Here is a 25680-nt window from a genome sequence, read left to right on the forward strand (position 1 = left end):
TCCTCACTTTGCTATTGAAAAAAACGTTGCTGCAGGAACAATAAAATTTTTGGCATTTCTTTTATTTATGGCTTATAAAAGTTACTTTCTCCCGTTGACACATGAAATGATGTCGTTTTTAAGTTAGAAAGAAAATTAAATTAAAAATTAAAAGAAACTTTAAAAAAATAGAAAAATTGAACATTGACTTTGCCGGAAGAATCTTCCTTCTTCTTATAGAAAAACATAATTGAATATTGACCTTTGTTCTACTGCTCTCTTGTGAAATAAATCAAAATTTCCATCATTTACTCAATTCCATTTTTCTTTTGCCTCTTTTTTATTCGGGTTTCTCTTTAAATTTTTATAAGGCATTCTCTTGAACATTTTATCAAATCAGTAATCTACCTACATTTGGCATATTAGTTTACAACAGCTGTCATGACAAACAAATTGTACAATCATTAACAATCATCAGTCTATGAAACTCTCTACCCACTCTGAAATCCGATTTCTCACTATAAAGTAACAGTAAGTAAGTGAAATAGTAGACAATATGCTTATCCCGATTAGGCCTCGTTACATAGTAAAATCTCAAGGCTTCATGCAGAGAAGAATTTTTTTGGACATCCTTTGAGCATGGTGTGGTAAACAGGTAAAGTACATCAAACTTGTCGTGGTCATCGATAGTGTAAATTTTAAAAAATTTCGGTGCTATCTTGTTTCATTTTATAGAATCAATGTAGTTTTTTAGTATATAATTCACTTTTTACATTCTTTATTATTATATTTAAATTTTGGTGTCATTTTAAATAAATTTCGATACTATTTTTGTTTCTAACAAGTATTCAATTTAATAACTGTGAATTTATATTCATTCAACTAAATAAGATTGCAATACAGTACTGACATGTTCATTAAAATCTAATATGAGAAGTAATACTTCTAAAAGAAGATGTAAGAGCAACAGAACAAAAAAAACAATAAAAAAATAAGAATAATAAGAAAAAAAATACAGTATTAAAGGAGAGATTTATATATTTTTGTAACAAAATGTGAATATCAAAATTAAGAAATTTTAGTGCTATTTTTCTTCTCATTCGTATTATTCTTCTTCATCTTCTTTTTCTTATTTATTTTTTTCACAATTCTTTTTTATTTTACTATCTTAAGAAGAATAAAACAAAAAGAAAATCATAAAGAAGAAGAAATTAAACAACTGCAATAATATATGAGGAAGAGAAGAAGAAAAAAAAATAAAAATAAAACACAACAACACACATTACCAATAGAAGAAGGAGGAGGAGAAAACAACGCGCGAAAAAAGAAAAAATAAGAAGAAGAAGTAGTATATGATTTTACGTGCATGTTGTGTGAATGTGTTTTGTTGGATTTGAGTCAATTTAATTAAATTTGACCAGCAAAAAGACTTAGATGTATAATAAAATTAAAAATATTAAACTTAAAGTTCAATACCACCTTAACCTATATATATATATATATATATATATATATATATATATAACATAAAGAGAATTAGGTGTTGACACCTGTCACCAGTACCAGAAGTAGAGACAAATAACCAATTGTTAAGATATTAACTTAGGATTTGTTCTTAAAATGAAAAAAAAATGTTATTTATTTATTAAAATCAGTCATCAAAATTAGTCATCATATATTTATATAAATATATGTATAATTTAACTTATTTTTAATAAATATTTTGTATTTTAATATATTTATATATAAATATACATGTGTATTGTAACTTATTTTTAATATGTATTTTATATTTTAATATATATTTTATGGTTGTGGCTGATTTTGTCATACACATAGTTCTAAAATGAATTATATATTTGTTTATTTTTATATTTTTGGTAAGAATTCTATATTTTTTTAAAAAAATTAAGAATGGATTGGGCCTAGTTTCACCCAAAACCAAGATGTAGGATCCAAAAAAATTCCCCCAATTATTGACCCAAAAAAAAAGTAAAGCCCAAAAGGAAAGCACCGTAAGCACGTGCGACGGTGTAGAACCGCGTTTGAGGGGGTTTCGTTCTTTCATTGGTCAGTGCAAAGAACGGAAAGGGTGCGTTTGGAGTACACTCTTCTTCTCCTTCTCCGATCAGGTATTTTAAACAATTCCTATCAAATTAAATCTAACATTATAAAACATAGTCTTTGTTTTGTTTTCCAGAATTTTGTTCCGGATTGATTTTTCATCTCAATTTCAGGTTTCAGTTTCTTCAGCTGGCATTCTCGTTATATCTGTTCTATTATGCTTGTTCCCTGTAGAAAGTTAGGATTCCCAGTTAGATTTGTGGGTCAAAGTATTAATTTAGTTGTTAGTGTGTTTCTCACAAACACTGGATTTCTATTTGTGGGGTTTTATTTTTAATTTTTTTAAGTCGTAGAATAACTAAGAAAACTGGGTTAATATATTTGATGGTAGGTTGGTGGATTAACAATCAGTTTGCAATGTTTATGATTCGGTACAAGGGGGAAGGGAAAAAAGTTGGAGTGTAGGGTATTAGTTACTTAAATGCCTCGTGATGTTGTTGTTTGGTGAATATATTCCTTGACACATCGATATAGCTTATTAGGTTCTGATTGTGATCTTAGATACCATAGTACTCATCCATCTCTCTCCTCAAGTTTTCATGCTTCTTTCCTTTTGTTTTTCTGGAACCTTGTTGGAATCTCCAGTGGAAAGCATAGCCTTGTAGTAACTGAACGTCTTTGTTAGTTTCTTTTGAGTTTTGCCGCCTTAACAGTCGGTGTAGTATTGCCACTGTATAATGTTAATGGTCGAGTTTACGACTTTATGGAGGGTATCATAAAACTTTGACACATTTATAGGGTTTATTATGTTGGATGTTGGACTTTTTAAGTATTTGGGTTGAGCTTGGTTATGCCACTACTGTAAATTGGTCCAGATAATATCTTAATTTGCACTTAGACTGTTTAAAACGTTTTAGTGATTTTGAGTTTATCCTGGTATGATAACATTAGCTTTTTCTTGTATGCTTCAGGATAAATGAGATGGCCTCTTCGCAAAATGTTGAGTTGGAGGCAGCTAAGTTTCTGCACAAACTCATCCAAGATTCTAAAGATGAGCCAGCTAAGTTGGCTACTAAACTCTGCGTGGTGTGTGACATTTTCTTATGAACGGACTTTTTTAATTAGTCCTCGTCACTGCTTAGTTCTTGGTACGGGTTTAGTATGCTTGTAACTAACTTGGTATCTGTTTCAGATACTACAACACATGAAATCAAGTGGGAAGGAACATTCAATGCCATATCAAGTGATATCAAGGTAGAATACCTGCAATGTACAGTGCTCAAATAAATGCATACATAGATATCCACAGTCAGTTATTGAGCCCCTTTCTGCTTGAGGTTGATTTTGACCATCATGATGTGTGCCTTGTGGGAGTAAGAGTAAGCTGTGGCATAAGAATATATGGTTTCACATGTACTCCTTCACTTATGGTAATTAAGATATTAACTAGCACTAGCATGCCTGTGATGGTAATAATAAAGTAACAGGAAGATCATATTTATTTAATTATTTGTGGAAGTGGATGGAACTTGGGAAGATGATAAGCATTTGTTGCGTTTTGGTGCCACTTTCTGAGCAGCATGGCGGGGCCTGTTTATGTGCTTTTAGTGAATGGGTTTGAGACATATACTCATATGCACAATGCTGAAGTAGCTGAGGGTATAACAACCCAAGTATTTCCGCGTAACAACTTAAGTTGTTTATGATTTTAGTTCGTGACAGTGTTATAGACTCATCCTTACTGTTCTCACTCCTTCTATTATGTTCAATTTACAAGGGGATTATCATGCTTTTTGTGTATGGTTTATCCATATAGGTGTTGGTTGCTGATTTCTTATTTCTTTTTTTGGATTCGTTAGCTTCTTTTATACTGTTATCTTGCCTTGTCGTCTAATAAAATTTTGTTTTCTTTTAAAAAATCTTAAACCTCAAGTCCCATCACTGGTAATTGATGATTATAAGGAGGCTTATACCTTTTCATACTTAGCATTGGAATAAACTTCACCAGTCCTTCACTTAATGCAAATTGGCTTCATTTCCAACTTAACTTGTCATTGTAGGGCAATGGAGACTGTCATCAATCAGCATAATCTTGATATTGAATCATTGAAGTCTTCACGTCCTCCTTCTTCTGGTGCTGGCAGTTCTCAAAGAGGTAGTTTTTGTATATTTTCATGTTGCAGGAAAAAAGTTCATAATAATTTCCCTATAGGTTTTGATGTTATCGATTGTAACTTGTGCAGGAACTTCACAGGCAGTGGGTGTTGCTACGGATTCAAGAGCGGGGTTGCCTGAAAATGTGATGCCCAAAATGGATTCCTTTGCTTCTGGCCGGCCACCATTTGCCCCAAGTATTGGAGCACCTGATCATTATCAAGGATCTGCGGCTCAGAGGAGCGGTCAGTCTTTTGATCATGGAAGTCCGTCTAGTTTAGATTCTAGGTCTGCTAACTCACAATCACGGGATAGACGAGATACTACTAATTTGGACAAACAGGTGAATCAAAAGGATGGTAGAAAAGCTACCTCAAAGAGAAAGAGGGGGGATACATTGTCACCTGCAGAACCACACGTTGACATTCCTTCTCATCTTGATCAGCGAAATACTGCTAATACGAGGAAGGGTAAAATGACCAAGGCTGAATCATCAGATGGTCTTCCAGTTAGAAGTGGAGAGCTGACTAACTTTAACAGGGTTCCAAGTAGTAGTCAAATGCAAAGGGCCAACCAAGAAGGCCCAACAAAGATTGGCAATCCAGTGCCATGTGCTCCGAATTCTAAATATCCAGAAGATACAGAGGTTTCCTCTGCTCATATTGCTTCTGGTAAACTTCAAGGTGGTTCTCATTATGTATACATGATTTAAGTATCTTTGACTCAGAAAGAATATGTATTAGCTTTTGAAACATTTCAGATCCCCTTGTTTTATTTGTCTTGTTCCTGATGACGTGATGGATGAAATTCCAACTTATCTGTAAATGCTCCCCTTCCCAGGTTCAAGTAATGGATTTGTAAATTGTGCTAGGGTCATCCTGTATATTATGAACCTCTGTTTTCGGGTTTGAGATCTGCAAACAATTTGAATTATTTATGCATAAAATAGCAGTGCCAACTCCAGAAGTTAGTGGAAAACAATGAAGAAAGATTAACGAGTGTATGCATAAATATAAACTATGGGAATCCAAGAATTTAATAAACACTTTTTCATTTTTATTTATTTTCATTTTTTTTATTTCACTTCTGTGATGATCACAGTTGAGCTTTCAATGTTTCTGGGATACATCTTTCCTATTTTTTTTAATGTTCTTGCAAATGCCAAATTACTGGTGGAAAATGAGTTATGAAAATATCTGTTTTTACTTGTTTGGTATAATAATTACATGATCAATTTTGCTAAATTTCAGGTGCTCATCCTATGGTTCATGGAGGGATGGGGGTTGCCACTAGTGCATACCCAATGACTGAATCAGTTCTCTCGAGTTCAATGCGGCATGGTGGGATGCTTGGGCATTATAGTGGAAGTTCTACTACTTCAGCTGATGAACCTAAAATAGGCCTGGTATTTGTCATATACTTGTATATAATGCTGGAGCTCAGGATTTCTTATTTATATGATGGGTGAAGTCTGCCCTTTTTGCTCCTTTTTTTCTGATCAATACATGTGTATTGCCTGTTCAATCCCAAATATCACGCCAGATTTTTGGAATTGATGTTTCAACTGAGGAATCTCTATTATTACTGTTTATTTACCGGACATGGTGCCATTTTGTCGTTTTGAAACTTGGAGGAGGAAAAATAAAATAATAAATAAAAATTATAGTGGCTTTAATAATTGCAATAGAGATGAACAATTAAATGTGTCCTTAGTTTCTCGTTATTGCCTGATATTAATTTTTTTTGTTCATAATGACTTTAAGCTTTTCTCTTTCCATTTTATTTTTATTTTTACTAGTTACTATAATTTCTATAATCATCTAACTTAAGTATATGGGATGTCCATTATTCTAAATTAAAACTTAAATTACTTGCTATTTATATAAGTCAAGTTTTTGTTTTTGTTTTTGTTTTTTGTTTTTTTTTTTTTTTTTCTGAGGGTGTATGTGAGTCAAGTTCATTGCTTTACCAGATAATTTTATTGACAGACTGACAGGCATAGTAGTAACTCAGAAATGTCTATGCTTAGACAAGGAGTTCCTCCCAGAGATATGGCAAGATCCACGATTAGTGGATCATCTGGTGTGCCTTTCAAAGAACAACAGTTGAAACAGCTCCGAGCTCAGTGCCTTGTTTTTCTAGCATTTAGGTAAAAACGTAACTTTGCTACCACTGTTTAAATATGAAAAGATTGAACTAAGTTTTATTATGTTTCATATATTGTTTTGAATGTGTAGAAATGGTTTAGCACCAAAGCAACTACATCTTGAAATTGCTCTTGGAACCGCATTTTCTAGAGAAGGTGACTGGTATTTATTTAATTGTTAAGTAATAATTTATTTTCGTCGCCTAACTGGTAGCTGATGGGAAGATATATGATGGAAATACAGGAAAGGATCATACTGACCACAAAGGAAAGTCACAATCTTCTGTTGAATTGGGTACCTCGTCAGGGGTCATGATGCCTTTTGGAGGTCTGAACAATATGAGACAACCTGATAATAATAACTCTTCAGGGTCCCCTTCTGCTGGAAAATCTCTGGAAGCTACGTCATTCTCCAAGGGAACTGAGAGTGCAATAATGACTGGGGACAAAGGTATTCTTTCTGAAGAAAGGAAACATCTCCTAGCTGTAAAAAAAGTAGAGCTTGAAAAGCAAATTCAAGAAAGAGCTGGTGCACAAGCTTCGTCAGCTACTTCTTTTCAGCAGCAAGATTCCTCTAGTACAAAGGGTGATGTTGACAGTGGTAATCTTCAGGTTGGACTGTCCAACCGACCTTCCTCTGTCATTGGGCTGAATAAGCAGATGAATCCTGAGATAAATGGCTTTACCGGATTTGCTAGTTCTGATGAGGCTTCAGAAGGACCCTCGCAAGTCTCTTCTCTTCAGCATGAGTTGCCAATAGAAAGAAGAGACAATGTTGTTAATCAGTTTCAAAATATGGTTAACAGTGGTGGTTCTCGAAACCATCATTCTATTAACCACTTGACATATGCTTTGAAAGAGCACTGGAAACCTGTTCCAGGGACTGGCATTGATCCCCAGGGAGCAAGCTTGATGAAGGATGCAGATTTATTAGCGAAAAATGTTTCTTCAGGTAAGACCCTTAGTTTTAAAACCATGGGATTGAAATCAGTTTCTTTGATGAACATCGTATTGATTTCCGAATTATTCCTGTGCCAATAATTTACACCTTTCTGACATCATGTGAAAGTAATTGCAGATGGGTTCAAAACAGTTCCTGTTAATGATGCATCAAGACATGATGCCACCTTTTCTACAGACATAGAAGGGAATGGGAGGTTACCTCCTCCAAAATATACAATGTCAGGAAGGTGGATTATGGATCAGCAGAAAAAGAGGCTTCTAGTTCAGCAAAACTGGGTACAAAAACAGCAAAAAACAAAGCAAATAATGACCACATGTTTCCTCAAGCTAAAGGTTTGTTTTTAACTGGCTTCCTACTAATTTAGTGTTGAACATGTTATTCTTGTACATATGATCTGATTCATTTGTGCACCCTAGAAAATCGGCATTCAATTGGTTCCAAATTAATATTGCATAGATCTTATAGCCTGCGGTACATTAATTGTATTGCAGGAAAATGTGAGCTCATCTGAGGATATATCTGCTAAAACAAAAAGCGTCATAGAGTTGAAGAAACTTCAATTATTAGACCTCCAACGCCGTCTCCGCAGGTACTTGGTGTTCTTAAATCTTATATGAGTGTTTAAGTTTTCTTTGATGATTGATCAGTGTGACAATATCCTTTTTTCTTTTGTTTGCAGTGATTTTCTGAATGATTTTTTCAAACCAATTACAACTGAGATGGAACAGTTGAAATCGGTTAAGAAGCATAGGCATGGTAGAAGGGTCAAACAACTAGAAAAGTATGAGCATAAAATGAGGGAAGAGCGTCAAAAAAGAATCCGTGAAAGACAGAAGGAGTTTTTCAGTGAGATAGAAGTCCACAAGTATGTACCTGTTTCTTTTTTTTGATTTCTTTTATTTGGCGAAGAAATATAGCTAATAGCTTTTTCTTTTTTTAATTTTTTCTTTTTATGTTGACTATAGAAATATTACTTTTTATATCGTTTCCTTAACTCAATACTTGTTTTATTAATTTAGGGAAAAGCTTGATGAGGTGTTCAAAATCAAGAGGGAACGCTGGAAGGGTGTCAATAGATATGTGAAAGAGTACCATAAAAGAAAAGAGCGCATTCATCGTGAGAAGATTGATAGGATCCAGCGGGAGAAGATTAATTTGTTGAAAATAAACGATGTGGAAGGTTATCTACGGATGGTTCAGGTAGGTTGCTGTACTTAATATATGTTAATGGTTTCTAGACTTGCATAGAATTGCCAATGCTCAATAGCTTTTTCTCAATCATCGACCTCAATTATTTCATTAGGATGCGAAATCTGATCGTGTGAAGCAACTTCTTAAAGAGACTGAGAAGTATCTCCAAAAGCTTGGTTCCAAGCTACAAGAAGCAAAGACTGCAGCAGGTCGCTTTGAACATGATATTGATGAGGCACAATGTGGCAGTTTTCTTGATAAGAGTGAATCTACTCTTGAAAATGAGGATGAAGGTGATCAGGCCAAGGCAAGTTTCCTTTCCGAAATTGCACATCTCTTTTTTTAAGTTTGGCTATTAATAATTATATTGCTTATTTCTTCCAAAATTCTGTTCTACAGCATTATCTGGAAAGCAATGAGAAATATTATATGATGGCACACAGGTATAGCTTTTGTACTTGCGGTTTCTTATCAGGGTTTAATAGTTTTTGAGTTTTGGTTTATTTATATTCCATTAAAAATATTTAAAAAGAATCTCTTTCTCAATGGATTTGTATTTTGTGTCCAATAATTTTTGCTCTTTTTTGGATTTCCTACTCTGTTGAGTAATTCTTTTGCTCCATTCTAAGTAATTTTCTTGCTGCAGTGTAAAGGAGAGCATTGCAGAGCAGCCATCTTGTTTGAAGGGCGGAAAATTGAGGGAGTATGTTACATTTACGATTGGTTTAATTGGTTTATATTTGAATTTTGTGAGGATCAAAGCATGATTGTCCCTAGTTCTTCTTTCAGGGAGGTTTTCTTTGGTTCTTTTGCATGTTATTTTTTTCCTTCAAGGTTGTGTTTTGATAGGGGGTAAAATGAAGGGGTAAAATTTCATGGATGATCTTGACATGTAACATTACTCATGGAGTTCATCCACGAAAAGGTTACCCTAGGTATACCCCTAAGTAAATTCACCCAAAAATTTGTTAACTATTGTTGTTTTAGCATGGAGTTTGGCTTTATATTTATTTGTTTTTCAATTTTCGTCATTAGGTATCAAATGAATGGCCTGAGGTGGCTTGTTTCCTTATATAACAACCACTTGAATGGCATCCTTGCTGATGAAATGGGACTGGGTAAAACTGTTCAGGTAAAAATTTATTTTCTTCTATTTTTAAAGTTTTTGTTGTGTTAATGAGTCATTTGGCACATCACATATTTATGAGAATAAGACAGAAAGCTTTTGTATGATCTATGGTCTTGTGAGAAGGAGGTTCCATCGAGGAAAATTGACAAAATGATAGATTGTCCAGTAAGGCGAGTAAAAAAGACACCATTAGCCGAAACCAATGAAGATGGGGCTCTAAATTGGTGTTACCAAAAGTTAACTAATGGAATAAATTTTGGTTATATATGTTTTAACATGTCTTGTTCTGTCTGTATAATTGGTCTTCTGTGGGTTTCATGAATATTTTCAAAGGGAACATATGCATGCTAAACATTTTGATTAAAAAGAGGATCCAAAGAGCTTGTGTATTAATAAAATCTTAATGCTCGTTTTTCTCTGTGCTGTTTTTCTATTGGAAGGTTATTTCTCTAATTTGCTACCTGATGGAAAGTAAAAATGATAGGGGGCCATTTCTTGTGGTTGTGCCCTCTTCTGTTCTACCTGGTTGGGATTCAGAAATCAACTTTTGGGCTCCTGATGTACATAAAATTGTCTATGCTGGACCACCTGAGGAGCGACGTCGGTTATTCAAGTAATGGCGCTTTCAAAAATTGATATGCAACTCCATCTGTTTTGATACGATGCCTTGTATGATTCTTATCACTTGTTCTGTGATTTAGGGACAGGATTGTTCACCAGAAATTCAATGTCCTCCTGACAACATATGAATATCTAATGAACAAGCATGACAGACCAAAGCTTAGCAAAATACACTGGCATTATATAATAATTGATGAGGGCCACCGCATAAAAAATGCTTCTTGCAAGTTGAATGCTGACTTGAAACACTATCAGAGCTCTCATAGATTGTTGTTAACTGGAACTCCATTGCAGGTTCACTACTATTTTAACTGCTATTGCAGCTTACTTTTTATTTTGCCTGTATATATTTAATTTATTTAAAAATGGTTTTAAGACATATAGGTGATACTATTATTTAGTGCTGGTTTATTTATATTTTCTGCAGAACAATCTTGAGGAACTATGGGCGCTACTTAACTTCTTGTTACCTAACATATTTAATTCATCTGAGGATTTTTCTCAGTGGTTTAATAAGCCATTTGAGAGTGCTGGAGATAACTCGCCAGATGAAGTAAGCTATGGATAATGTTTTAATCTATTGATATTTGAAGTCTTCATGGTTAACTGTCAACCTCATTATTCTGTTTGTCTGATTTCAAACTTATAACAAGGCCTTACTATCCGAGGAGGAGAACCTCTTGATCATCAATCGTCTGCACCAAGTTCTGAGACCATTCGTACTTCGGAGGCTTAAACACAAGGTTCCTTAATAAGTCCAACTGCCTAGGATTACTATGCTACTGCTTCTAAGTTTTGTTTTTCTGCATACTATGATCTTGTTCTATTCCTTTAAAAAAAAAATGAAGGACAAATTATGTGGCTTCTTATTTTTGTTATGGTTCATATACTAAATTCATTCTAATTGCTTCTATGAAATAAAATAATGAAGATTTGTGTGTTCATCTTTTAGCTACTTATATATTCAGTTATTCACCTTTCTTTACTAGTTTCTGGTTGGTGTCTAGTTGTCATTATATATTTTCCTTCATGAGAATCCAAAAGGTTAGAATTTGAGAGCACCATAGCTTTTCACTGGTTGAGGACATATGCAGGGAATAAGAATTAAATTCTATTCTTACAATGTGACATAGGCACCAAGATAAAACCAAGTTCCTAGAGTTGTTCTAGTGTTTTTATAACTGTACGATATGATATTTAATTGAATCAGTTTAGGATTTCAGTATTGTTAGCTCTGAGAATTGAGATGTTTCTTTGCGGCATTGCCTCCTTCAATGAAATCTTGTCTCTTAAAGTATGCTAGCTTTTGCAGTCATTGAAATCAAGTTGTAATGGTCTTGCATTTTGAATTTACTGTAGGTTGAAAATGAACTTCCTGAAAAGATTGAAAGACTCGTAAGATGTGAGGCATCTGCATATCAAAAACTTTTGATGAAGAGAGTGGAAGAAAATCTTGGCTCTATTGGCACAACAAAGGTTTTTTTCTTGTACTTTCTGTTCCTTCCTCTCTTTCGGTCTCTGTGTGTGTTTAAATGAAATTTTCTTGGGTGATCTAATTGGAGCACTCAATTGTTAGGGACGGTCGGTACACAACTCTGTCATGGAGCTTCGTAATATCTGCAATCATCCATATCTCAGCCAGCTTCATGCAGAGGAGGTATATTCTTAATTTCTCAGAGAGGAGTTTGTGTCTTTTGAATTATGATTTCAACCACAATTTGCTTAGATTTTACGAGCTAAAGAAAATACAAACACTATACTTACATTTTCCTTGTGAGATATAAAGACCGACTAATACATTGTGTTCCGCCAATCACCTACCTTCCATATCATTTTCTGAACAATTTTATGGATAAACTGGACAACTAAGAAAGCAAGATCACAAAGTTTTAAAAAAAGAAAAAGAAAATAAAAACATTTTTGTCAGCAAGATTTGTCTATATTGAGTATATTCTATAATTTCTGACTCTTTATGATGCAGCCAGAAATGTAAGTAATAAAACACTGTTGGTAGGCTATAGCTTATTCTTTTAAATAGTCTTATTTATTTATTTATTTTAATTCCATATGTTTACTTCTCTGTATGCTACAATTCGACTTTGCTTTTTTTAGGTGGATAACTTTATACCTAGGCATTATCTGCCCCCAATTATTAGACTTTGTGGGAAGCTTGAGATGTTGGACCGTATTTTACCTAAATTGAAGGCAGCAGATCATCGGGTATGGTATCCTTTATAACTGTTTCTGAAGCACTCTATTTTAACTCCCTCACTTGCACTATTGTTGTAAGTGGCCATGTGTTCGGAGAATGATGCTTGGTTAAAGTGCCAAACTTCCCTTCCGTTGTTATTTTTTTGAAATTTTAATTTTAATTTTAATTTTTTTGATATTCTGCTTGGATACTTTTTGGCTGTTAGCTTCTTTGGATACTGAATTTGACATTTCCTTATTTGTTTCTCTCGAGCATTAGAACCGAACTATTTTTTACTTATCTAGTATTTTGTCTTAGTACATCGTTTTTGAAAGAAAAATTTAACTCTAAATATTTGGTGTCAAATAATGCTGTTACAGGTTCTTTTCTTCTCAACAATGACTAGGCTTCTTGATGTTATGGAGGAATACTTAACTCTTAAACAGCATCGGTACCTTCGGTTGGATGGACATACCTCAGGAGGTGATCGTGGGGCCCTAATAGACATGTTTAACCAACCTGGTTCTCCATATTTTATATTTTTGCTCAGGTAATTCCAATATTTACTTGAGCACTATGTCTGAATGCGAAATAGTTTGATGATTGGATTGGAGGTGAGAAAGGGATTTTTTTTTTTTTTTTTTTTTTGTATTCCAAAGGATATTTCCACTTATTCCTTTCTTGCTTCTCTTTTTACCCTAATTTGGCAAATAAGGATACTCTGTTTATTGGTAAGAAATTGTTAGTCCATTGTATTCACATTTTTTACCCTAATTTGGCAAATGAGGATAGTCAGTTAATGAGATTTCTTTCATGATTTCATGATATAACCCTTAGGTCATAACAAGTTAGGTTCTATTTTCTTTTCAGAATGAGATTTATCAGTTTATATTACCTTCAAATTTGCTGATTTTTATCTGTTGGTATTTAGCATTCGAGCTGGTGGCGTTGGAGTGAATCTTCAAGCTGCTGACACAGTGATTATATTTGACACCGACTGGAATCCACAGGCAATTATATTTCTTATGAGTTTTGTTGTGAAGTTGTTTGCTTTTTGTTGCTGATTATTTATGATTGTTTTGGTTGTGGTATATGTTCAGGTTGACCTGCAAGCACAAGCAAGGGCTCATAGAATTGGTCAGAAGAAGGATGTTTTAGTTCTTCGATTTGAAACAGTTAGTACATTTTATCTTTTACTGATGGGTGGATAAAATTGTATATATTTGATTTTGAGAAACTCAAATATCAAACATGTTGAGGAGATTGGAAAGCTTTGATGAGTTTATAGCTTTTTCTCTTGCTTCTCGTCCTGTTTATTTGTATCATCCTCCCCTTCTCAACAATACTGTTTTAGTTTATTCCAAAAAAAGATCTGATTTGAATAGCAATATTTTTTCCTGATTCACAATAATATTTCCTCCTTGCTGTTAGTAATAGGATGTTATACTTTTGTGGTTATGGTTTTCTTTTTCGGGGGTGGATAGGTGGGTAGTTGTTTATCTTGCGAGCTTGCGTTGACTCTACTGTTAGTATGTCTACCAACAAGAATATTTTAAATAATATCAGAGTCGGAAGTCATGGTTATAATTCCATTTAAAACCGATTTTGTTGTCTGTTTCTTTGGAGTTTATTCGATTTGGCTTTGAAAAAGAAGAAATTCGTAAGATAAGCAAGGGAAAGATGCAGACAAGACTGCTGGATAAAAGATGGAGTTTAGTTTTTAACGTGACAATTATGGGTATCAGGATTTTTTAGTGTGATTTATGACTGGGAAGTAAGCATATCTGCTGTACAAGCCTAACCGTGGATCATTGGAATCTTTATCTGCGTATTTTTTGCTGCATCTTGATACCATAAAATCCGAGATATACTTCTAGTCTTAAGCATTGTTTGGATGAACTTATCATTTAATTGTCTCTGATGCTAATAAGGCCACGTTTGTGCCAATGTGGAAATTATACTTTATATTGTGCCAAATTGTCATGTTTACCAAAGTAGCTAATTCCGCATTTGGTGTAAAAAGGTTCAAACTGTTGAAGAACAAGTCAGAGCTTCTGCTGAGCACAAACTGGGAGTTGCTAATCAGAGCATTACTGCTGGGTTTTTTGACAATAATACAAGGTTGACATGATACATTTGATCTTTAGTTCATCACAGAATTTGAATCAGCTCTGAAGTTTTACTTTGCCTATGTATTACAGTGCTGAGGACCGAAGAGAATACTTGGAATCCCTCCTGCGTGAGTGTAAGAAAGAGGAAGCGTCACCTGTATTGGATGATGATGCTTTAAATGATCTCTTAGCACGCAGGTACTTGATTTCTTGAAAATTACACCATTTTCTGTCTCTGCCTGATACGTCTTGATTCATTTGATAATAAATTGGCTTTAGGATTTGCACTTTCGAGGTTGTACTATAACTTGGTTTGCTTATTGGGAATGAGTAGAAGTCTTGGCAATATTTGTTTGCGTCATGTCAATGACCAACTCTCCTAAAATCTTATTCTTGGCAATATTGCTTTAGTGTACATGTACTTATATTTTTTTGGCTGGTGACTATTCTTATCCAACAGAACTTTTTATGCTGTTAATAAGTTATGCTTCCTGATTTATGGTTGTCATTCCAGCATTCTACTCTTTTCTCTGCTTGCTGATTTAAATGTATTGTCTAAATGCAAGATTTATTGCACTATGTTATTTTAGGATCTTTTAGCATGACCCAAGAACTGTTTTTTTATGATTGCATTTCAAGCCCGGTTATATGCCATGCTCATTTATATTAGCAGTTTAGCACTATACAACAACAACTACAACAACAACAAAGCCTTGTCCCACTAGGTGGAGTCGGCTACATAAATCAAACGACACCATTGAGCTCTGTCATGTATCATGTCTACAGAGAGACCGTTTACATGTAGATTTTGTTTGACCACCTCATGGATGGTCTTCTTAGGTCTTTCTCTGTCTTTCATCCCTTGTCCATCTTCCATCTCATCCACCTTCCTGACTGGGTGTTCTGTCGGTTTTCTTCTCACATGTCTAAACCACCTGAGACGCGATTCTACCATCTTTTCCACAATGGGTGCTACTCCAACTCTCTCCCTTATATCTTCGGTTCTTATTTTATCAAATCGCGTATGACCACTCATCCATCTCAACATCTTCATCTCTGTCACACTTAGCTTATGTTTGTGCTCCTCTTTGGCCGCCCAACACTCCGTACCATAAAGCATAGCCGATCTTATAACAGTGCGATATAATTTACCTTTAAGTTTTAAAGGCACTTTTTGTCACATATAAAACCAGATGCACTCCGTTATTTTGACCAACTTACTTGGATCCTATGATTTATATCCTGTTCAATTTCTCCATTATCCTGTATAATGCACCTAAGATACTTAAAACTTTTAACTTTTCGTAGGGTGTTTTCTCCAATCTTCACCTCTATATTAGGGTTTTCCCTTCTCAGACCGAACTTACATTTCATATATTCCGTCTTGCTACGGCTTATGTGCAGATCATACACTTCTAGAGTTTCTTTCCATAAGTCCAACTTCTTATTTAGGTCTTCCCTTGACTCTTCCATAAGGACGATATCATCTGCAATCGGCAAAAAGCATGCATCATGACACAGGCTCTTGGATGTGCTCTGTGAGTACTTCCAAGACTAATGTGAAAAGATATGGACTTAAGGATGATCTCTGGTGTAATCCTATACCAATAGGAAATTCTTCTGTCACACCACCTTGAGTCTTCACACTAGTTGTGGCTCCATCATACATGTCTTTAATTGCACGAATATATGCGATCCTTACTCTCTTCTTTTGTAAAACCTTCCATAAGACCTCCATTGGCATCCTATCGTACGCTTTTTCGAAATCAATAAACACCATATGTAGATCCCTTTTATTATTACGATACCTCTCCATCATCCTTCTTAACAAGTATATTGCTTCGGTGGTAAATCTGTCTGGCATAAATCCAGAATAATAGCTTTATTGTTTAGTTACTCAATACTTCATCTATTCTCTTCTTTGTTCCTCTTGTGTACACCCTAACCATGTCAAAAAGGGGAACTAAGAGGAAAGAAACTTGAGGGATTTGCTTATTAATTTATTTAAAATTCTTGTTGGCAGTGAAGCAGAGATAGATGTATTTGAGGCTGTTGACCAAAAAAGGCGCGAAGATGAGATGGTATGCTACTGTCTATTTTATTGAGATTTTCATTTGCATAATTATTGCTTATACTTTTTGTGTGACAAAGAATCTTGATTTCCATGGGGGGTTAAAAAAATCTTTGCAGGCTACATGGAAGAAGTTGGTATCTGGGCCAGCAACTGATGGTTCTGAGCCTATTCCTTCACTTCCTTCGCGTCTAGTTACAGATGAAGACTTGAAACAATTATATGAAGCGATGAAGATATCCGATGTGCCCAAGGATGAAATAGCATCTAACGGAGTCAAGAGGAAGAGCGGAACTCTTGGGGGCCTTGATTCTCAACATTATGGAAGGGGAAAACGTGCAAGAGAGGTTTCTCTATACATTCAATTGGTCAATTTAATTTTTCTGGGTCATAAATGTGCTGTGTTCACCTTTTGCTCTTAACCTTTTATTGCATAAACCTGACCTACATCGCTATACCCACATGCATATCCCCTTTGGGGATTCTAGCTGACACATGGTGTAGAAATTTCATCCCCTGGCCACCTGTAGGAATATGTTTAATAAGCTCCCAAAAAAGAGAAGGAAAATGAAGTTGAAGATGTAGATTTATATCCTAGTGTTGTGTGGTATCCTTGTAGTGAATATCAGTTACCACATTCTAACTTCTTATTCCCTTTTCCATATGCTTTTCACAGGTCCGTTCCTATGAAGAACAATGGACAGAGGAGGAGTTTGATAAGATGTGTCAAGCTGAATCTCCTGGATCACCGAAAGTAATGGAAGAAGTGACAGAGTCAAATTGCAAACCAAATGCTTCTAGCTCCGCTGCAACCGCTTCTGTTACGGAGACTGCAGTGGTGCCTCCGGTGGCCCCTGCAACATCATCTCTTGGGAGTTTACCTGTGCATAAAGTCAAAGATATAACACCACCTGCTAAACGTGGACGTGGCAGGCCAAGAAGGAAAACCTCAGATAAGTCACCTGTTACTGAAGTCCCTCTGGTTACTTCTGGAACTGTTGAAGTGGACATGCAGGTAAAGAAAGGAACTTTGCTTGGTCAAGTAGTATCGTCAGCTCCCGAATCTATTGCTCATTCTTCTGAAGTTAGTGGTGTGAGTGGACCTGCACATCAGTCTGATACTGGTGTTTCTCCTAATCTGACTACTCCACCCAACTCTCAAGCAGAGGGTACTACTGTTTCTGTGCCAATACAAACAAGAGGACAAGGCCGGAAATCTCAAGGTGGAGGGGAAGCAACTAGACGTAGAGGGAAGAAGCAGGTTCTGGTGTCGCCTCCTGTACCTGGGGTTTCTATTGGTCCTGATTTAAAGATGAATGAGCAGTTGGAACACAAACCCCTGAATCCATCTGCTGGTGAAGCTATGTCCCAAGGTGATACTGTTTCCTCCAGTGCTACGGTACAACATTCATGTACAGAACCGGGTTCTGTGACTTTAAGCAGCGGAGGTAATAATAAATCTGGTGTTGGGATTGCTCTGAGTTCTCAGCAGCCCCTTCCTTTGTCCTCTGTTACCCCTGTGCCGCAAACTGTTCCTACTTATCCTTCTGTACCTATACAAAATAATGGGCAACATCAGAAGCCTCAAAATGGATCAGGAGCTCCCCGAAGTAGGGGAAAGAAAAAAGCAATGTTATTGCCTAATCCAAACGTTTCAGGTAGTCAGAATTTGCACCTTACTTCCAATCAACAAAGCTCATCTGGCAATGTATTACATGATAAAGCCACTGAGTTGAAAACCTTGCAAGATAGCCTTGTTCAGGAATCACACAGTGTTGTCCAAGATCATGCATTACATAGCATTGGTGATAAGGATTTAAAATCAACTGAAGTATCTGGTGATATAGCCAATAAGGCATTGGTTGAATCAACAACTGAAGATAATACCAAAAGATCTCCTGGTGGGTATATTTTGAATGTCAACATTTTAATATTAACATTTTAACGTTCATACAGAAAAAGGCTTAGGATGTGATCTAAAGAATTTACACTTTTGCAGGGTTGGAAATAGAGAAGGTTCTGAATTCTGATATGCATGATTCTGCTTCCAACAATTTATCCAAGACTGCTGTTCTGGAGAACTCAAGGAACAAAAGTTTCTGTGGCTCAACACAGCCTGTTACAGAGGTTACAAGGGACCAACAATTGGAGGCCAAAACTCATCATTCTGATGAAGCTTCAAAAGCTGATACTTCTCCAGTTCATTCTACAAAAGAATCAAAAGAATGTTCTAATCAGGCTATAGAACCTATGGCTGCACAAGCAGTTCCCAATGCATCAGACAATGTTTATCCTTCCATATCAGCCTCTGAATCCATTCAGCCTTGCCCACCTGAATCCATGTCAGTTAAAAGGCAAGGCCGTAAAACTCAAAATAGAGTGGAGCCACCCCGGCGTAGGGGGAGAAAATCATCTTCGGCATCTCCTGTTGTTTCTGATTCCCTTGCTAACCAGGATCCTAATTTAAATAATGATTTTCAGAAGTCATCAGTAGGTAAAGTCGCTACAGATGTTGCTCAAGCTCAAGCATTTCAGATCCTTTTGCCCACTGGAGGTGCTGCTCATGATTTAAACACAAAAGAGGGAGCTGCCAATTCTTCTCTAAACAAGCAGCACAAAGTTGCGCCAGCAAGGGTTGATAGTGCACCAGTATCCTCAGATAAGATTTCTAATTTTGGCCGAATGCAAAATGTCAATGATGTTGCTAGGGTTATGAAAGAAGTTTTCTCTGGAACTTGCTTACCAAAGCTTAAAGCAGCAGATTCTGCTGCTGGCGAACTCGCAAAAACTAATACTACAGTTGATTCCATGAATACCCAGTTGAATGCTGATAAAGCAGGTTATGATATAACAAATACGGAAGCAGCATGTCTAACTCCAGGCATTGCTGTGAACATACAGGAAAAACAATCAGAGGGGGAATTCAATAATAAAAAATTGGAGGACAAAGCAAGTTCAGATATACCAACTACTGTAGCAGTGGATGTCTCCAATAACATGTGTTTGCAGGATAAAGCAGGTTCTAATATATCAACTACTGGAGCAGGGGATGTGTCAAATATACAGTGTAAGGAGGATAAAGCAGATTTGGAGCATGACAAGCAATCTGAAGAGACATCTAATATGCAGAGTGAAGTGAAGGCTCATATTCAACATTGTACTGAAACTTATTCTAATCAGAGTGAAGTGAAGGCTCATGATGCAACTCCGCTTAGTTCTGCTGTAAGGACCGAGAGTCTGTCTGAATCATGTACAAAATCTTCACCTCTTGCTTCTTCTGGTGAAAATATGTCTGATCAACCACAAGTGATCCCATCCTGTCCTGTGGTAAATGATTCTCAAAATGCATTAGAACTTGTTATAGAACAAAATGCTTTATCACCTTTGGAAACGGAGGCCCCCAATGTTGCATTAAGTGGGAAGTATTCAGATGCTTTAAAACATGCTGAGTTGCATGAGAATCCATTAGTTAAGAGCTGTTCACAATCCCTCTCTGAGGGGGAAATGAACATGGGGGATTCCATATGTGAACAACCTGTCTCTGCTGTTGATAAATCTTCTAATATTGACCCAGTTCCCGAGGAAAATGTGATATCCCCAGCAGCTATTGGCGATACCAATGTTGGTTCTTCTGAGGTTTGCCCAATGGACATTGACACATCTGTGAGTAACCAAGTTACAATTGTGCAGGACAATGAGGTTGTGGCAAAGAGTTCCCCACAGAACGTAGATACGTTCTCAGCAGATGAGGTGGCAAAAATCATAGATCAATCTCCTGATGAACCTGTTGATAGGTCAGTCTTACAACAAACATCAGGGTCAAAAGCTGTGGCCAATTCTTCAGTGGATGCTTCTCAGTCTGTCCTTGTGGAAGAGGGAACCATATCTGAAACTGCAATTTTACCCTCGTCATCTTTTAGCATAGAGGATAATAAGTTCTCATCCAAAACCTGTGCAATTAGTAACTCTGAAACTCTGGAAGAGTCAATGGAGGAGGGCGCGACTGACCACTCTGAATTCCTGCCCCCGGAGAAATGTGCAGAGGAGAGCTGTAGGAATGCCACTGAGGTAAGCCTTGTTGCACCTACTAGCAAATCTAATAGATATATTATACCTTGAATTCAACAATTTTTTTTTCTGCAGGTTCCCTGTACAGTTCCATTGCTGCTTCAGGAATCAATTGATTCTGAAGGTTACCACGGTGATCATTGCAAGTCACAGGTTGGTTCCTCCTCTGCACACTTCCAAATCTTGTGTTGGTCTTACATGTCTTATTCGCGTAACAACATTCTGTGTGTACCAGGATGGCGGGATACCTGAAAATCACAAAACTGGAATCCTTGCTGCTCCTAAAACATTTGAAGGGGGAAATGAGGTTGAGACCTTTTCTGATAAAGGTCCACAAGGATCCTCTGAAGCACAAGTTGAATCAAAAGGATTAGTTGATATGGAGAATCAGGCAGAAGCCATTCAGAACCGTGCTGCTGAGATGGATGTCCCATGTACATCCGTATCAGGGGACAAGGCCGAGGGTGAATCTAAAGAATTAGCTGATATGGAGAATCAGGCAAATGCCATTCGAAACCGTGCTGCTGAGATGGATGTCCCGTGTACGTCTACATTAGGGGACAAGGCCGAGGGTGAATCTAAAGAATTAGCTGATATGGAGAATCAGGCAGAAGCCATTCAAAACTGTGCTGCTGAGATGGATGTCCCGTGTGTGTCTGCACCAGGGGACAAGGCCGAGGGTGAATCTAAAGGATTAGCTGATATGGAGAATCAGGCAGAAACCATTGAGAGCTGTGCTGCTGAGATGGAAGTGTCATGTTCCTGTGCATCAGGGGACAAGGCAGAGGGGGAGAATGTTTTAGTTGGCACCAAGCAACAAATTCAGGTGTCAGAAGACACTGAAGCTGTTGCAGCTGATGAAACAGATGTTTCTAATGGCGTTCCAGCTGTGCCCAAAACAGCATCGGCCAATGGGGCTCCACTTCCATGTTCTTCACTGACAGTGGGTGAACCTATGGTGGAGCATGATACTAAAGGAGCTGAAACCGGTGTCGCCAACCAGGATAATCAAGCCATTAGGCAAAATGCTCTGAAAGATGCAGAAGAGTGCTCTTCTTCTGCGGCCGCTGACATAATTGAAGAGAGCTTACCTCAGAAGGATGTCATTGAATCTGAAGGGGTTCCACCTCCATGCAAGTCAGTTGCTGAGGGCGAACATGTAGAGAGTTTGTCAGTTGAGGCTTTGGTTGATTCTTCTGTGAAGCTTGGTACTAAAGAATCTGAAGCTTCCCAGGATAATCTAGTTTTGCAAGAAAATGCATTGAACGAAATGGAAGAAACCCTTCCTTCAGCAACTGAGGATAGAGTTGCAGTGTGCTCACCTGAGAAGGATAATTTAACTGCTTGCTCAGAAGCACCCCAGGAATCCGAAAAGTGTGAAAATGTGCAAGGATCGGTCTGAGGAAGAACCTGGCCAGTTTCTGTGGCTGAAGAAGCCAAAAAAGATTGAAACTAATTGTTGGCCATGGGGCAAGTCTATAAAAAAAATTACCCATCCTTAAAAACAACGTCGATATGCAACTTAACGTGTCAGATCAGTTTTTGTTAATGCTGTGATCGCCGTGAATACCAAAAAAAAAAATCACCCATCCTTAAAAACGACGTCGATATGTAACTTAACATGTCAGATCAGCTTTTGTTAATGCTGTGATCGCTGTGAATACCAAAAAAAAAAAAATTGCTGTGGTTGCCGTCATTAGAAATAACAAAATGACTAACGTGTCTAACTGAAAACCTTTTAAGCACAGATTTGATTAAAAAAAATTGGGATAAATTTGAAAAATGAGTGATATTTTAGAGATGAATTTAACTATTTACTATACAGGGGAAGGATGAGTGAAACGCACACACATGGGAGAGGGTAGGGTAAAACACAGAAAGAAAAATTGCACCAAGGGCTGATAAGATGGTTCAACTTGATTTTGGGAGTTGCATAAACTGAACCATTTGATTTATTTTTTACAAAATTAAGAAAATGTATAATATTAAAATTTGACTTTTCAATTTTTATTTCTTATAAAATTAAATAATTTATCACATCGAAATCGGACACTCAGGATTTTTCGTTTTACAAAATTTAAAGGGTAAAGTACTAAATTGGTCCCCTAGGTTTGGGCGTAATTCTGTTTTGGTCCTTAAGATTTAAAGTGTTCTATTTGAATCCAAAACGTTTTCATTTAGCATCAATTTAGTCCCACAGTGAGGTCAAAATTAAATAATTAACAAAATGTCCTACATAACAACAGTTCAAGAACAAAATCGATAATTTGGAGAACAAGTACAAGCTCCAGAGGCATAAAATCAACCATTGATACATCAATACATTTATTTATTATTTTTTATAATATAAATAAAATATTTTCTATAAAACTAAAGAAAATGATAAATAAATGTATTGATGCATCAATGGTTGATTTTGTGCCTCTAGAGCTTGTACTTGTTCTCCAGATTATCGATTTTGTTCTTGAACTGTTGTTATGTAGGACATTTTGTTAATTATTTAATTTTGACCTCACTGTGGGACTAAATTGATGCTAAATAAAAACGTTTTGGATTCAAATAGAACACTTTAAACCTTAAGGACCAAAACAGAATTACGCCCAAACCTAGGGGACCAATTTAGTACTTTACCCAAATTTAAAATGTTTAAAATTACAAAATCGAATATCAATTTGTTGAATTCTGAATTAAAAAAATTGCAAAGCGCACGTCCAATTTTTATTTTTGCTTAACAAAATTACATATTTTGGGGAAACGCCAAAAATGGCAATATATATGAAAATAACACTTTCTGAACCTTTATTAAAAGTTTTTAACTGTGTCTATCCGGCAAAGTTGTCAATAAAGGGGGGTTTAATACTCTATTATGTAATATTTTTCACATTTTGTGTCAATAACTTTTTTATTTATAAAATAAAAAACATTTTTATGAAGTTAATTAAAATAAAAAGAAATTTAATAATTTAATAATCTATAAAAAAATAAAAAAACGGAATTAATTAATTTGGGATTTATATGCCTTTAAAATGGATTAAGTATAAACTTTTAGTTATTACAGAAAAAATTGGCAATACCTGCCAAATCATCCCATCAAAACCAATTGTCACTTAATTTTAATCAATCTTTATTAACAGTAGAAAAAAATGTTGTCTACTATTAATTCATCTAAAAGTTAGTTTTATATGGATTTTCATATTAATTCATTGTTTTATTTTTTATTGTTCTAAGAGCTGAAGATGAAGATGTTACATGCAATTCGGTTTATTGCAAAGAGAAACCTCTTGTAAAATGCATTTGGATTTTGTTGACAACCTTTTCTACTTTTCTTATATGTTGCGAGATACATTTCACAAGATTAATTGAGAGAAATTTGAGATGATATATTTATTTAATAAAGTTCCAAGCAAAATACTTAACTAAGTCTAATCAAGTTGTTATAACAAAATTTTAAATCACGCACCTTCTCCTTTTCATTCTTCTTCTTCTTTTAAATTTGCGCACGCAGGTTCTTCTTCTTCTTCTCCCCCAATATTGCGTCTTCTTCTTTTTCATTATCGTCATCACCAATAACAATAACATTTTGCAAACATTTTTATTAGTTTTGATTTTTTCTATGCCATCGTTAAAAATTTCGGTCCATTTTTTAATTTATTTCGGTTTATTTGTTTGTTAATTGAGGTTTACTCGATGTTGCTGATAGATATTTGACCAAATTTTTTATTCCTTAAGTAATTTTGGTTCATTTCTTAATTTAATTGAGGTTTATTTAGATCCAAAAATGAATTCGACGTATTTTTGTTAATGATTGTGTCTTTTTGATTGTTTGTTCAAATCTGAACTAATTTCGGTTTATTTGTGTGCTAATTGAGGTTCACTTGATGCTGTTGATAAGTATTGACTAAATTTTTTATTTCTTAAGTAATTTTAGTTCATTTCTTAGTTTAATTGAGGTTCATTTGGATCCATAAATGAATTTGATGTGTTTTTGTTGATGATTGAGTTTTTTTGACAGCTTGTTCAAATCTGAACTAATTGAATAAAATAGAGTGAAATCTAATGCAATTTAATAAAGTGATAATGAATAATTTTATTCTTTATTAAAAATTTGGTCAATACTTATCAGCACTTCAGCGGCATCAAGTGAACATCAATTAACACAAACACGTCAAATTCATTTTTGGATCTAAATGAACTTCAAATAAACTAAGAAATAAACCAAAATTACTTAAAAAATAAAAAATTTGGTCAATACTTATCAGCATTATCAGGTGAACTTCAATTAACACAAATGAACCCAAATTAGTTCAGTTTTGAACAAGCAGTCAAAAAGAATCAATCATCAACAAAAACACATACAATTTATTTCTGGATCCAAATGAATCTCAATTAAACTAAGAAATAAACTGAAATTACTTAAGGAATAAAAAATTTGGTCAATACTTATCACCAGCATCAAGTGAACCTCAATTAATTCACAAATGGACTGAAATTAGTTCAATTTTGAACTAGTCAAAAAGACTCAATTATCAACAAAATACATCGAATTTATTTCTGGTTCTAAATGAACCTCAATTAAATGGAGGAAAAGAAAAAACGTAGTAACAACAGTAGCAATAAAAGAATGATGATTGAGAGAAGAAGAAGACACGCGAAGAAGAAGGAGGAAGACGAAGAAGAAGAAGGAGGAATGAAAAGACGAAGAAGGAGGAAAGCGAAGAAGAAGAAGGAAGAACGCGAAGAAGAAAGAACGCGAAGACAAAGAAGGAGGATATGTTTTGCGTTATTGAAAAGCGTGTGTGTACACGCTGGTGTGATGGAAGTTATTTTTGTTGAGTTTGGGCCAACCTTAGTTGGACTTGGTTACCAAAAACACTTAGATGTGTAGTGGGAATAGATCCTCTCAATTGTTAAAAAAAAAAATTGAAGGAGTAAAGTGTGATCTCTAACCATTCTTTGCTCTCTCTCATATTTTTTTAGTCCCACTTATAAAA

At 35.5% G+C, this 25680-nt stretch overlaps 1 protein-coding gene across 2 annotated transcripts; it reads left to right on the forward strand.

Moving 5' to 3' along the window:
- Positions 1-2000: 2000 nt before the first annotated feature.
- LOC107635864 (uncharacterized) lies at positions 2001-22400 on the forward strand. Of its 2 annotated transcripts, none has more exons than XM_088485487.1 (35): positions 2001-2111; positions 3015-3129; positions 3236-3297; positions 4104-4198; positions 4287-4868; positions 5448-5602; positions 6186-6346; positions 6435-6499; positions 6588-7295; positions 7422-7639; positions 7799-7896; positions 7987-8172; positions 8327-8507; positions 8611-8805; positions 8898-8941; positions 9145-9201; positions 9534-9630; positions 10068-10240; positions 10329-10542; positions 10676-10801; positions 10902-10991; positions 11608-11724; positions 11825-11905; positions 12361-12468; positions 12820-12989; positions 13371-13449; positions 13540-13614; positions 14463-14560; positions 14641-14748; positions 16574-16631; positions 16741-16968; positions 17298-18522; positions 18621-20689; positions 20765-20842; positions 20925-22400. In XM_088485487.1, exons 2-35 carry the CDS (start codon positions 3025-3027, stop codon positions 22089-22091), a joined length of 9273 nt encoding a protein of 3090 aa, XP_088341613.1. In that variant the 5' UTR covers positions 2001-2111; positions 3015-3024; the 3' UTR covers positions 22092-22400. The 2 variants fall into 2 exon arrangements, with proteins under 2 accessions (XP_088341613.1, XP_088341612.1); XM_088485486.1 differs by having other exon boundaries at positions 2005-2111; positions 4287-4880.
- The last annotated feature ends 3280 nt before the right edge of the window (positions 22401-25680 follow it).

The sequence above is a fragment of the Arachis ipaensis genome, chromosome B4 (assembly GCF_059453495.1).
Source record: "Arachis ipaensis isolate K30076 ecotype BB chromosome B4, ASM5945349v1, whole genome shotgun sequence".
In the NCBI taxonomy this organism is placed as follows: Eukaryota; Viridiplantae; Streptophyta; class Magnoliopsida; order Fabales; family Fabaceae; genus Arachis; species Arachis ipaensis.

Bases quoted from the DNA above. Each gene is read 5' to 3' on its own strand.
- LOC107635864 (XM_088485486.1), top strand. From the start codon at position 3,025: ATGGCCTCTTCGCAAAATGTTGAGTTGGAGGCAGCTAAGTTTCTGCAC. The intron at 4,881-5,447 runs GTGGTTCTCATT...GCTAAATTTCAG, and splicing joins TGCTTCTGGTAAACTTCAAG to GTGCTCATCCTATGGTTCAT. The intron at 13,615-14,462 runs GTTAGTACATTT...TGGTGTAAAAAG, and splicing joins TAGTTCTTCGATTTGAAACA to GTTCAAACTGTTGAAGAACA.